Raw genomic sequence first — 15,477 nt, forward strand, 5'->3', positions numbered from 1 at the left:
GCAGCATTATTCATAACAGCCAAGAGGTGGAAACAACTTAAATGTCCACTGATGGACGAATGGGTTAAGAAAATGTGATATATACATACAACGGAATGTCATTTAGCCATTTAAAAAAAGAAAAGAAATCCTGTTATATGCAACAACATGGATGAGGACATTATGCTAAGTGAAAATAACACAAGGATAAAATACTGCATGATTCCACTTATAGGAGGTATATAATATAATCAAAATCATCCAAGCAGAAAGCAGAATGGTGACTGCCAGGGACTGGGAGGAAGGGGGAAATGAGGAGTTGCTACTAAACGAGTATCAAGTTTCAGTCGTGTAAGATGAAAAAGTTCTAGAGATATGCTGTAAAACATTGTGCTTGTGGTTAACAATATTGTACTATACACTTAAATTTTGTTAAGAGAGTTGATATCATGTTATGTTGTTTTTCCCCTACAATTAAAAAAAAATGAAGTTCATTCCTTAAGAAAAAAGGAAGTTTAGATTATGATGATGTGAATTTTTAATCCAGCAAGACTAATAATTTCCACTTATAATCAAAGCGTATACTAGAGTAGGTCTTTCTCAATGAATCAGAATCATAAAATATACTCCTTAAAAGGGCAGAAGTTCTAACTTTATGGTTGTAGATTATTAGAGGTCACTAATTGTCTGCTACTTCAAAGTATCTTTGTAAATTAGTATTTGTCCTTATCTTGGCCTTAAAATACTTCCACAAGATATTGATAATTAAGTGTCTACCATCTCTCATTAGTGGAAGAATTACATCAACACTTTAGCCAGACTACATGTTAAGTACCTAATCAACAGCAGAAACTTGCCAATTTTAACATCTAACACTGAATTTCAGGATTTAATTCAGTGTACAGAACTAGATTACAAAATGCCCTAATCAATACAGAAATGCCGGGCCGGCCCTGTGGCTTAGTGGTTAAGTGTGCGCGCTCCGCTGCTGGTGGCCCGGGTTCGGATCCCGGGCGCGCACCAACACGCCACTTCTCCGGCCATGCTGAGGCCGCATCCCACATACAGCAACTAGAAGGATGTGCAGCTATGACATACAACTATCTACTGGGGCTTTGAGGGAAAAAATAAATAAATAAAAATTGTAAAAAAACAAACAAACAAACAAAAAAAAACAGAAATGCCAGAAAAAACAGGTTCAAAAATGAAATCAAGCACACTAAATGGGACGAAATCAGATTTGTGGCTCAGTCCTAGATCAGAATGATCTTCAGGAACACTACACAGTTTTCATCACAATATTATATTTGGTCTATCAACAATTTTAATAATTACCTTACATCCTCAGATTCTTCTGTTGCCTTGGGAACAGTGGCCTGCTGAGGCTCAGTATGAGGATACGGATCTGACCCCCACATCATACGAGGCTCAGAGAGGGAAACTGCATGATCTCTTGCAGATCGAGCTATATGCTCAAACGATTCAGAACTGTTTGGTGACCCTTCCATCTGGTCTCTTCGCATTAATGGTTTAGGAGGAATCATTCCTGTACAAAAGGTCAGAAAAAGACGGGGAGAAAAAAAAGAAGAAACAAAATCATTATAGACATAGAATCTAGGTTAACGATTAGTATTTGGAATTCTTTATACTTAAGCTAAGGAAATACTTCTTGCCAAATAAAATTGTTATCAACAAATGATCAGTGAAAATTATAAGAGTTTTTCCGTGAATGAGATTTTTATTGTTGCTGTTAAATAAATAGATTTAAAAATTGAGGAAGCAAAGCAAAAACCCCCACAATAGCAGCCTACTTTATTTCAAAAGACAAAAATGTCTATAAAAACCAGATAACAAGCATTGTGACTCTATGCATGTTAATACAAACATAATGAGAATTATATCAACAGAGATAAATTTTCAGAGAAAATATTTTCTAAGAAAATTCTATTAATCTAGTTTAATTAGTTGATCAATATGCTATAATAAATTATACCTCTTAAATTTAAAATTTCAGTATCAAGATGTGATTCTTGATTCTTTTTTTTATCATCCCTAAATTTTCCTCTACACCATTTTGGCAATGGCTTATCCGGGTTTATTCTGATAGATTTCATAAAAGACTGCTAATTCATTTGTCTTTAGCTAACCTATCAGGAAATTCAAGTATTAGGCTGGTAAATGGTGGATAAAATTGAAAAGCTGGAATATATATGGACAAAATTCAAATACTGAAACACTTAAAAGAATGAAAACAATGTAGCAAATAATAGATATTAATAAGGCTATAATTTTATAGCTCAAAAACTTTTAATAATATTTACAAAACAGAAAATAACTAGTATTTTGGTCTTACCACACTATTGGTACAGTGCCTGGCATTTAACTACCCTGTGCTGAAAGCAAGTTACATAATTTTGTGATTAAAAATCTACAGTACTATATAAGTTCTTATAATTCTCAAAGGAATTAAGACTAAAAATGGGGGAAAAATGAAAAACTTTGACCTTGCATAACTGCAAGTGAGCCATGAGACAATGCCAATTTCAACTTACCAGGATGAATGGGTGGAATATCCATAGCAGGTCTACCTGATATCATTCGAGGATCCATGTACGACTGCATCATGAGCCACCTTGGATCAAAACCCATAGAAGCCAAATGCTGAGGGTGCGGCTGCATGGGCTGGTAAAGAGGTCTGTGTGGTGGAGGAGGGACAGCACCACTAGATGGCTGTGAAGGAACCGTTTGCGGCAGTACACCTTGCTGTTGCTGCTGCTGCCACTGCTGTTGTTTCATCTGTTCCTGAAAAAGCAGGATCCCACAGCTTAAGATTTTAGTTCCATGTAATAAATTAATATAATCAATCATTAAAAAAAAATAAAAGGTATTTTTTGAATCCTTCAGGGAGAAGAATTCAAAAGACATTTAACAGTGAGAGGTGGCAAGACAAAAGAACAACCAGTAAGTTATGACACTTCTGCCTTATACTTGACTTAAGCAATTAATCACTCATTAATTACACTGCAGAAACCATTTCCTAGAAAGGAAGATGGTGTCTATAAATGAGGCAGAGAAAAAAAAGGAATGAGACAGAAGTTCATGGTAAAACCCATATCAAGAAACTTTTATTAAAAAGGGAAAAAATTTCAGGGAACATTTGTGTGCTTTGTATACTTTAGGCTTTATGTCAAGTTATTTCTCAGACAATTGAACAATAAAAATTTTCAATCACATGTACACGATAAAATGTTTTTATTTGTACCTGCTGCCGCTGGAATCGTGGTGGTAAAGACTTCTGAAACTGTTTAAAATAGCCAGACAGTACAGCAGGCCGAGGTTGAGACCCTGATTCTGGTTCTGCTTCATGTACCACTTGTGTGGTCTCTTTTTCACTGCGATTGCTGTCTTGTCTAGTGAAAACTGGGTCATCCTCTGCCCCAAAAAAAAGGTGAAACATAATGATATTCATCTATGTTACTTATCAACTACATGATGTTTGTACTGAAGTAATAAGGAAGAAAGCATCCTTAACACTAGAAAACACTGTTTTGTATTCTAATACCGGTAGCGATCAATGAGATAATATTAGATTAACAAAACCTTAGGTTTCCTCAAAGCTAGATTCTTACGATAGAGATCACAGGTCCAAATGCTTTACCACATGAAAATTTGTACTTGATATTTTGTAATAATAAAACATTTCAAATATTACCTGTTTTTCCATTGTTTCAATATTAATGCTACTGTCAATATTTACTTGTGGTTCACTAGGACTTATGTGAAAACACAAATGCTCTATAAATACTTAAAATAGAACACACTGGTTTACTTAAACTTTTTTGATCAAAGGACTATTATCTATAAAAAAACTAATGAATCTAAGTCTGACAATAACGGAGTGATCACCAGCTATCTTCAAACAAATAAATCGTTATTCTATGTAAAGGGCGTCGAGTATGATACATGAAAATGAGAACCATACACATACCTCCCCAAAAAAGTTTTCATTCCAAAGAAAACCAGAGCCATATTTCATTCTATAGCATGTCATCTGTTACAATTACAAAGCCAAGAACTTATGAACTCTTTTTTCAGAGAACCAGGGATGAATTTTAAAAGGAAGTTTATTTTGTCAATGTAAAATCATGCTCTAAAGAATCACAAGTCACAGTTTCTTGTCTGCATTTCATTTAACATTAAGGATGTTGTAAAAGGGGAAATAAAATATCGGAGTGAAGAGAGCCAAATAGGCACAACAAAGTCAAATGGGTACATCTCATTGATAAACCTAGCTAAAATTAAATTGCCATCAGAGAATATATAAACCGTGAATGAAAATAAAGATGCCACTAAATAATAATTAAAAAGAAAACAATAATTTACAGATTTAGTCACCAATGACCATTAAATTAATTAATCAGGGTAAATACATGTATTTATTGACAGAACTAGAGCCAAAATATGAATTTCCTTATTTTTAACCCATAGTCCTTTCTCATCAATTGTTAATGAGATTCCCTAAGGTTGTTCTCTTTTAGCACACATCAATATTAAAGTATGCCAAAGTTTTTCATTTCCATGGTGAGAAATTTTACTTTACTATTTTTAGTGTTATGAGCAATCTTAAGTGTTTATGATATGTAGGAAAAGCCCAATATCAATACCAAATTACCTCTAGACCATTAATATGAAAACTTATGAAATCTGATAACTAAACAAATGATTCACATGGGCCTTATCTCATTAAAAAAAAGTTGAGGGGCCGGCCCTGTGGCTTGGCAGTTAAGTGTGCATACTCCGCTACTGGCGGCCCGGGTTCGGAGCCCGGGCATGCACCGACGCACCGCTTGCCCAGCCATGCTAAGGTGGCGTCCCACATACAGCAACTAGAAGGATGTGCAACTATGACATACAACTATGTACTGGGGCTTTGGGGAAAAAGAGGAGGAGGATTGGCCATAGATGTTAGTTCAGAGCCAGTCTTCCTCAGAAAAAGAGGAGGATTAGCATGGATGTTAGCTCAGGGCTGATCTTCCTCACAAAAAAAAAAAAAAAGTTGAGATAAAACACTCTTACTCTTTTTACAGTTACATTAAGAGCCAAGTTTGAAGCTAAGCCTGAGTATAAATTTTAAAAAGTAAATGTTTAAATAGCTTTATAATATAATTTCAAGCAGCAGGATCTTGCAAAAAGACCATGGATTTTGAGGTCAAAAAACTTTCAGTATTTCTATATCAGAAAATATACTGTACACCTGAAACTAATATAATATTGTATGTCAACTACACTTCAATTTAAGAAAAAAACATAATGAAATAAAACTATTTCTATTTTAATAATTTTAAGTCATTTCTATTTTAACTCAAGCTGTTCGTTAAGACTGAACTATATTACAAGTTTAAAGCAAGGTTTTATACCATATTTTAATTCCAATAATTAAGAGTTTTACGCCAACTTGGGGAAGAACAAAAAGTTGATTAGAGCTAGAAAAGGATTTTTTTAAAAAGTATAATTACAGTCTGGTAAGCATATCAACTACCCTATGGAAGCTTTTATACTTAAACTGGTAGAAAAACAAATCTGAAATTATGAACTGAGTGCAGTCACTTAATTATGACAGGCCAAAATTCCCATTAAGCTCTATTCAACTTGAGTTTTAGAGGTATTAATACATGTGAACAAATGAGATTTTATTTAGTTATATGTCTTGGACTCAGAAAAAAAGTAAAAGAATTAGCAAATGCCACTATGAAGCCAATACCATTTTGCAGACAAAATAGAATGAAGCTCATCTAATAACCTTGAGAAACACTTCAGGGAGGCTTATTACTTTTTTTTTTTTTCCATTTATCATCCTCCCCAAAACCAAATTACCTATTTCTTTCAACACCTTCTATTGTTAATATAAAATAAGAACAAAATGGCTTTAGCCCAGGTTTTATACTGCAAATGCTATCTTTAAACACTTTTATATAAGACAAAGATGATTCTGGGATGATGGTGGAGTACAAAGTACAGGTAATCTCCTCCCCAGCCTAGAGAACAACTGCACTGGCAGAATCAGTCTGATGTAACTATTTTGGAACTAAAGTCTATTGAAAGGCTTGTAACTTCCAGGGGAAGGCTTGGACAATAAATTGAGGTTAATTTCAGTCAATTAAAGCTCTTAGCAGAGTACCAGCTACACATCCCCCACCTCTCATTCAAACACACATTTGAGCAAGCACAACAAACTATCAGGGAACTTGAACATAGGACAATGGAAATTATTAAGTCTGAGGAACAGAAAAAAAAACATCTAAGAAAAGTAAACGGAGCTTAAGGGACCTGTGGGACAAGATCAAATAGACCAACACACACATTGAGGGAGTCCAGAAGCAGGAGAGAGAGAGAGAAAGGGGCAGAGAGAATATTGAAGAAATAACGGCCTAAAACTTCAAATTTGATGAAAGACACGAATATAAACATCAAAGAAGCTTAACACACTCCAAGAGACCCAACTAAGACACATTATAATCAAACTTGCAAAAGACCAATACAGAGAGACAGCCCTGGTGGGCTAGTAGTTAAAGTCTGGTGCTCCCACTTCAGCAGCTGTGGTTTATTTCCCAGTCACAGAACCACACCACCCCTCTGTCAGTTGCCATGCTGTGGCCGCAGCTCACATAGTAGAACTAGAAGGAGGTACAACTAGGATATACAACCATGCACTGGGGCTTTGGGGTGGGGGTGGGGGGTGGGGGGATTAGCAACAGATGTTAGCTCAGGGTGAATCTTCCGCTGGGGGCGGGGTGGTGGGGGTGGTGGTGGATCCTGAAAGCAGCAAGAGAACTCAGGTACAAGGGATTCTCAATAAGATTATCAGATTTCTCATCAGAAACATTGGATGCCAGAAGGTAGTGTTCGAAGTTTTAAAAGAAAAAAAAATATCAACCAAGAATCCTATATACAGCAAAACTTCAAAAATGAAGGAGAAATTAAAACATTCACAGATAAAAGCTGAAGGAGAGTTCATTACCATTAGACCTGCTCTGCAAGAAATGCTCAAGCGAGTCCTATAGGGTGAAATGAAAGGACACTAGATAGTAAATCAAAGCTGTATGACAAAATAAAGATCTCAATAAAGACAAATATGTGGACAATTATAAAAGCTAGTAGTATTGTAACAGTACTAGTGTGTAATTCTATGTTTTTCTACATGATTTAAGAAACTAATACATTTTTAAAAATACAAGAATTATTAGTTTAAAAGCTAGTATTACTCCAACTTTGATTTGTAACTCCATATCTTATTTTCTACATAATTTAAGAAACCAATTCATTTAAAATAATTATTAGATTATGTTTCTGGGTAGGATACAATGTATAAAGATGTAATTTTGTGACATCAATAACCAAAAAGGGAGGGAATGAAGCTGTTACAGGAAAATGAACAGAGTGTTTGTATGTTATTGAAGTTAAACTGGTATAAATTCAAACTAGAGTGTTACAACTTTTGGATGTTAAATGTAACCCCTGTGGTAAAAACAAAGAAAACAGCAATAGAATATAAACAAAAGGAAATGTGAAAGGAATTTAAAACATTTCACTATAAAAATCAACTAAACACTAAAGAAGACAATCATGCAGGAAATAAGGGACAAAATGGCTCTAAGTCTTCTAGAAAACAAATACCAAGATGACAGAAATAAGTCCCTTCTAATCAAAACTACTTTAAATGTAAGTGGATTAAACTGGTCTCCAATCAAAAGACAGAGATTGCCAGAATGGATAAAAATGCATAATCCAACTATAGGCTATATACAAGAAACTCACTTTAGATCCAAAGACACAAATAGACTGAAAATGAAAAGATGGACAAAGATATTCCATGGAAATAGTAACCAGAAGAGAGTGGAGTAGCTATACTAATATCAGACAAAATCAACTTTAAATCAAAAAAGTTTTACAAGACATTACATACTAATAAAAGGTTCAATAAAGCAAGATATAACAATTATACATATTTACACACCTAATAACAGACCATCAAAATATATGAAGCAAAAAACTGACAAAATTGAAGGGATAAACAGACAATTCTACATTAACAGTTGAAAACTTCAATACCTCAATCTCAATAAGGGACAGAATAACCAGTCAGAAGATAAGTAAGGAAATAGAGGACTTAACACAAACCAACTAGATCTAACAGGCAGATATAGAACCCTCTACACAACAACAGCATACACATTCTTTTCAAGTGCACATGGGACAATTTCCAGCATAGACCATATGTTAGGCCACAAATTAACTCTCAAAATATTTAAAAAGATAGGTATCATATAAATTATTTTCTCTGACCAGTTAGATAAGTTAGAAATCAACAACAGAAATAAAACTGGAAAGTTCAAAAACCTGTGGAATTAAACAACACACTCTTAAAACAACCAATAGATCAAAAAAGAAATCACAAGGGAAATAAGAACATACTTAAGAGATGAAGGAAAACAAAAACACAACATACCAAAGCTTATGGAATAAAGCAAAAGCAGTGCAAAGGGGGAAATTTATAGCTACAAATGCTTACATTAAAAAAACAGAAAAGATCTCAAATGAACAACCTGGCAGTACAACTTAAGGAAAGAGAATAAGAAGAACAAACTAAACCCAGTAACTAGAAGAAAGGAAATAAGGAGCACAGCAGAGATGAATAAAATAGAGAACAGAAAAAGAGAAAAATCAATGAAACAAAAAGCAGGTTCTTTGAAAAGATCAACAAACCTTTAGCTCGGTAGGTGAACTAAGAAAAAAAGAGGACTCACACTCTAATATCAGAAATAAAAATTGTGACATTACTACCAAGTCTACAGAAATAAAAAGGACTATGCGAGTATTATAGATAATTGGACGCCAACAAATTGGATAACTTAAATGAAATGGACGAATTCCTAAAACCACAAAGCCCACCAAAACTAAATCACAAAGAAATAGAAAATGTGAATAGACTTAAAAAATGAGTAGATGGACTTGATAATCAAAAATCTCACACACACAAAAAAGCCCTAGAACTGATGACTTCACTGGTAAATTCTACCAAACATTTAAAGAACTAACATGAATTTTTCTCAAACTTTGCCAAAAAATTGAAGGGGAGGGAACACTTCCTAACTCATTCTATGTGGCCAGCATTACCCTGACACCAAAGCCAGACAAAGACACTATAAGAAAAATACAGACAATTATCTCTTATGAACACTGATGTCAAACTTCTCAACAAAATACTAGCAAACAGTATTCAGCAGTTTATTGAAAGGATTATACACCATGACAAAGTGGGATATATTCCAAGGACAGTTCAACATATGAAAATCGATCAATGTAATACACCACATTGACACAATGAAGGGAAAACAACATACGATCATCACAATTGATGCAGAAAAGGTACGTGACAAAATTGAACACACTTTCCTGATAAAAATACTTAATAAACTAGGAATAGAAGGAAACTACCTTAACATAATAAAAGCCATATATGAAAGCCACAGCCAACACCACACACTCAATGGTGCTAACCTGAAAGTTTTTCCTCTAAGATCAGGAATAAGACAAGAATGACCACTTTCACCACTTGTACTCAACTTAGTAGTAAAGTTTGAGCCAGAGTTATTAGGCAGGAAAATAGAAGTAAAAGAATATCCAAAATGGAAAGGAAGAAGTAAAGTTACCTGTTCACAAATGATATGATCTTATATGTAGAAAATCCTAAAGATTCTACAAAAACTATTAGATGAATCCAGCAAAGGAGCAGGGTACAAGTCAACACACAAAAATTACCCACACTTCTACACTAACCTTTCTATATACTAACAATGAACTATGTGAAAAGGAAATTACAAAAACAATTTCATTTATAATAGCATCAAAAAGAATAAAATGCTTAGGGGAAGTAACCGAGAAGGTGAAAGACTTGTACAATAAAATCCACAAAATATTGCTGAAAGAAATTAAAGACATAAAACAAATGGAAATACATCCCATGTCCATGGATTAGAAGACTTAAGATTGTTAACAAGTCAATACTACCCAAAGCAATCTACAGAATCATGCAATCTCTATCAAAATCCCAATGGAATTCTTTACAGAAATAGAAACACTCATCCTAAAATTCATATGGAATCTCAAGGGACCCAGAACACCCAAAACAATCTTGAAAACAATAACAAAGATGAAGGATGCATTCATCTTGATTTCAAAACTGACTACAAAGCTATAGTAATGAAAACAATGTGACACCGACATAAATACAGATATATAAACAAATAGAATAGAGAAAGCCCTGAAATAAACCATCACATATATGGTCAAATGATTTTAGACAAGGGTGCCAAGACCATTCAATAGGGGAAAGGGCAGTCTTTTCAACAAATGGTGTTGGGAACACTGGATATCCACATGCAAAAGAATGAAGTTGGAGGGCTGGCCCCGTGGCTTAGCGGTTAAGTGCGTGCGCTCCGCTACTGGCCACCCGGGTTAGGATCCCGGGCGCGCACCGACACACCGCTTCTCCGGCCATGCTGAGGCCGCGTCCCACAACTAGAAGGATGTGCAACTATGACATACAACTATCTACTGGGGCTTTGGGGGGAAAAAAAGGAGGAGGACTGGCAATAGATGTTAGCTCAGAGCCGGCCTTCCTTAGCAAAAAAAGGGGGATTAGCATGGGCTGATCTTCCCTCAGGGCTGATCTTCCTCACAAAAAAAAAAAAAAGAAAAAGAAAAGAAAAAGAACAAAAAAAGAATGCAGCTGGACCCTTACCTAACACAATATACAACACTTAACTCAAAATGGGTCAAAGATCTAAATGTAAGACATAAAACTATAAAACTCTTAGAAGAAAACATAGAGCAAAAGCTTCATGACATTGGATTTGGCAATGACTTATCTGATATAAAACCAAAGGCAGAGGCAACAACAAAATCGTCAAATTAGACTTTATGAAAATCAAAAAGTTTTGTGCATGAAAAGAACATCCAAAATAAAAAGGCGACCCATGGAATGGGAGAGAATATTGGCTAATCATATACCTGACAAGGGATTAACATTTAGAATATATAGGTAACTCAACAACAAACAATCTAATTCAAAAATGGGCAAAGGACTTGAACAGACATCTCTCCAAAGAAGTTATACAAATTGACCAATACACACATGAAAAGATACTCAACATCACTAATCATTAGGAAAATGCAAATCAAAACTACAAGGAGATACCATCTCATACCCATTAGGATGGCTACTATCAAAACAAAACACAGAAAATAAGAAATGTTAGTGAGGACGTGGGAAAACTGGAACCATTGTACATTGTTGGTGGGAATGTAAAATAGTAAAGTTGCTATGAAAACCAGTATGATGGTTCCTCAAAAAATTAAAAATAGAAGTACCATATGACCCAGCAATTCCACTTCTAAGTATATACAAAAGAAATGAAAGCAGGGTCTCAAAGAGATATTTCTACTCTCACATTCACAGCAGCATTATTCAAAATAGGTAAAACACGGAATCAACGCAAGTGTTCATCAACAGATGAATGGATAAGCAAAAAGTAGTATATATATATACAATGGTTTAGCCTTTTAAAAAGGAAGGAAATTCTGCAATATGCTACAATATGGATTAATCCTGAGGACATTTTGCTAAATGAAATAAGTCAGTGACAGAAAGACAAATACTGTATGATTACACTTATATGAGGTACCTCGAGTAGTCAAAAACCATAGACACAAAGTAAAATGGTGGTTGCCAGGAGATGGAGAGTAGGGGAAATAGACAGTTATTGTTTAACAGGTATAGAGTTTCAGTTTTACAAGAGGAAAAGAGTTCTGGAGATGGATAGTGGTGATGGTTGCACAACATCATGAATATATTTAATACCGCTGAACTGTACACCTAAAAATAGCTAAGATGCTAAATTTTGTTATGTGTACTTTACCACAACAAAAAAAAATTACGGAAAAGACAAATTAAAGTATCCAATAAAATTCAACTTCTATCCAAAAAAACCCCAAAGCACCAATCACTTTTATTTGGATTACATATATTAAAAATACACAAACATCCACACTGTAAGCAATGTGAAGCCTTTTTGTAAAGGTCATATAAGAACAAACAAGACTATCATACCTTTATTACAGTTGTTTTCATTTTCTGGTTTTTCTACCATAGGCTCTAAAGTAGGTTCTTTGTGCTCGATTTTTTCATCCACTTTCTCCCTTTCTTTCTTTTCCAATTCACATTCCTTTTCCTGTTCTTTGATCTTCTGCAGTTCTTTTTCCTTTTCCTGCTGCCGTTCTAGTTCTTTCTCTTTTTCTTGTTTTTTTTCCTTCTCCATTTCTCTTTGTTTTTCCTGTTCTCTCTCCAGTTCTTTCTCCTTCTCCTCTTGCCTTTCCCTTTCTTTTTCCCTTTCCTTCTCTCGCTCCCGTTCATGTTCTTTTTCAAGTTCTTTCTCACGCTCCCGTTCTTTTTCTCGCTCCCTTTCTCTAATTTCCTCTGGAGATGGTTGTTTGTCCACTATGCCAAGCTTTTCATCCAACCGTTTCAGTTTCTCTGCACATGCTGCCTTCCTTTGTTCTTCCATTCTTCGCTCTTCTTCCTCACGCCGCTTCCGAGCACGTTCCACTGCTGCAGAAAGTTCTGACTGTTGTCTTCTTCTTTGCTTCCATATTTCATCTTCATCCGGTACTTGCTGCTTTGGGGGAAAAGGGCCTGGCCTTCCAGGTACTGCTTGTCGGTCTGGAGGAGGATGCTGAAACATTAAGATAAATTATCACAGGAGTATGACAAATCTATTTTTGACCAACATTGGATATCATAGGCAGGAAGAGGGAGGAAAAAACTCGACAAAATGTCAGAAATTTTCCTGATAAAGCATACACATTAAAATGCAAACAAGTAACAACATGAAGAAAATATTAGGTCTAGATAATTCCCAAAACTAAGACCAGAATAATTAATCCAGTCATCTAACATTTACTGAGCATGTACCTATTTATCGTGCCAGATATCGTTGCTCACTCAGTATTTGCTGAATAAAATTAGAAGCTGTCACAACGTGAATTTCAAAATCTAAATTTAGAGACAAAGGGAAATTTAGAATATGAGTGCTTTTGCAGCAACTGCCAGAGATAGAATGCCTAAAGAAGGAGAAAGAAGTCCATAAAGACGCAAAAGCCACCACATGAGCCCTGAGAAGACTGAGGTACAGTTACAGGGAAAGAGCAGATAGCCAAAGAAGCTAAGCAAAGAAAATGGAGACACTGCTACTGCTGACAGTCCAAAGGAGAAGAAATTACTAGATATCAGCCTGGGTTGAGAGAGTTCTATCTTTAAGCTGAAAAATCCAGAAAGGCACATCTAGAACCTATAGTGGAGGATGGATCACCTGAGAGATCGAGTTTTAATGATTTAATTTTCAATTAATGTGTTCTAAGACAATTACTACAAAGTGTAAAATCACTGCCAGCAACTATGCAAAGACCACCAGAATAAAAAGAGCACACATGAAGGGCTGAAATATTAAGGAACTTAAAAAATTTGTTTTAAAAATACTGATTTTAATAGCTACTAGGGTGGAAAAATCTTAAAAGCCAGACAACCAGTCAGAATCCTTACTAAACAGAAAATAATGGTCTGATGCAAACAGTGAACTGAATATTAAACGTGAATCCAGAATCTATCATTTACTAACAGTGCTGTCTCAGGCAAACCAGTTCATCTCTCTGGTGTTTAGTTACTTCATCTATAGCTCAGAGACAAGCTGCGAAAACAAAATAATAAAGTACCTAATTTACACAGTAAACTCATGGAGTAAGCATTTTTTGAAAAGCAATTTCATTGAAGCACAGTTTACATAAAATGTGATGCACATATTTTAACTGTATTGTTTAATGAGTTTGGGTGAATGATACACTTGTGTAACAACCACCCCATCAAGATATAAAGCCTTTTCATCACTCCTCTGCCTCCCCCTTTGACCCCAAACAATGACTCATTTACTTCTGGCAGTATAGAGTCATTTTCCCTTTCCTTATGGATACATCAAGTTACATTCTCTTTTGTGTCTGGTTTGTTGTGCTGGCAGCAATAGTTTTGAGGTCCTTGTAGGTATCAGCAGTTTGCTCCATTCTACCGCTGAACAGTGTTCCATCATAGGTACATTGTTTCATCTGTGGATTGACACCTGGATTGATTCTAGTTTTTCAACTATGAATAAAATAGCTATGGGCATTCATGGCTAAGTCTTCATGTAAATATATGTTTTCATTTCGTTTCATCTGGATAAATATCTAGGAGTGGACTGCTGAGTCATATGCTAAGTATGTTTCACTTTGTAAGAGACTGACAGACTGCTTTCCAAAGTGATTACAAGGTTTTACAGCTCCACCAGCAATCTATGAGAGTTCGAGCTGCTTACATCCTTGCCAACATTTGGTGTCATCAGCCTATTAAATTTTGGATGTGTAGGAAAATCTCACTGTGGTTCTGATTTGCATTTTTCTGGTAACTAAAGATCTTGAACACTTTTTCATGTGCTTATTGGCCATCTGTATATCTTATTTTGTGAAGTGAATGTTCAAATCATTTTGTTGGGCTAATGCTTATTATTGAGCTGTAAGGTTGTTTTTTTTAAAAAATATATCCCAATACAAGTTCTCTGTCAGACGTATTAGTTACGTTTTTTTCTGTGACATATCTTTTCATTGCCTTAGTGATGTTTTTCAAAGTCAAATTGATCAATTTCTAATTCATGCCTTTTGTGTCTTATCCAAGCATCTTTGTTGAAGAAAACTCAGACTTTCTTTTACATTTTCTTTCAGGTGTTTTAGTTTTAGCCTGTATGTATATAGAAATGCTAAAGAGCATTCAGTGGTTAACAGGAAAATGACTGGAGGAGATGATGGTGATGGCTGTGGTATGTGCACCTATTTTAGTAAGAAGATCAGTACAGGCCTCTAAAGTGGTAATATCTGAGCAAAGAATTTGATCATAGGAAGGATCTCAGGAAGAGAGTCTTCCAGTTAGAGGAAACAGCAAATAAAACGTCTTCAGGGTGAAATAAAAAACAACAGGAATAAAGCTTGTGAAGCAAGAACAGAGAGAAAAGTAGATGAAATCAGAAGAGTAGACAGAGACCTTAAAGACCATGAGAAGGACCTGAGCAAGGAACGACTGACCTAATAAATACAGTGTAAAAAGATTACATCTACTACAGGAGAACTTGGGATGGAGGTGGTGGGTGAGTAGGCGGCAAGAGAGGAAAGCAAGACCTGTTAAGAACTTACTGTGATAGTTCAAATGAAATATAACAGGTGGTAGCAAGTACTCAGTGTAGGAATATATCCTGAAGGTAGAGGTGACATAACTTGCTGATAGATTAGGCTGGATATACGGGAAAAAAGAAGGAAGAGTTAAGAGTGACGTCCCGGTTTTAACATGAGCAAATGGGTACATGA

The 15,477-nt window shown here is 35.2% G+C and overlaps 1 protein-coding gene across 11 annotated transcripts in view; it reads right to left on the reverse strand.

Moving 5' to 3' along the window:
- PRRC2C (proline rich coiled-coil 2C) overlaps positions 1–15,477 on the reverse strand; it is a 97,178-nt gene that overhangs the window by 40,130 nt on the left and 41,571 nt on the right. For all 11 annotated transcript variants that reach the window (XM_058540076.1, XM_058540073.1, XM_058540075.1 and 8 more), the window contains exons 12-15: positions 12,149–12,770; positions 3,242–3,411; positions 2,532–2,781; positions 1,315–1,525 (exon numbers count right to left, since the gene is read on the reverse strand). In XM_058540076.1, coding sequence (XP_058396059.1) covers positions 1,315–1,525; positions 2,532–2,781; positions 3,242–3,411; positions 12,149–12,770 — 1,253 coding nt within the window. The remainder of the gene's footprint in view (positions 1–1,314; positions 1,526–2,531; positions 2,782–3,241; positions 3,412–12,148; positions 12,771–15,477) is intronic.

This window comes from Diceros bicornis, chromosome 4, assembly GCF_020826845.1.
Source record: "Diceros bicornis minor isolate mBicDic1 chromosome 4, mDicBic1.mat.cur, whole genome shotgun sequence".
In the NCBI taxonomy this organism is placed as follows: Eukaryota; Metazoa; Chordata; class Mammalia; order Perissodactyla; family Rhinocerotidae; genus Diceros; species Diceros bicornis.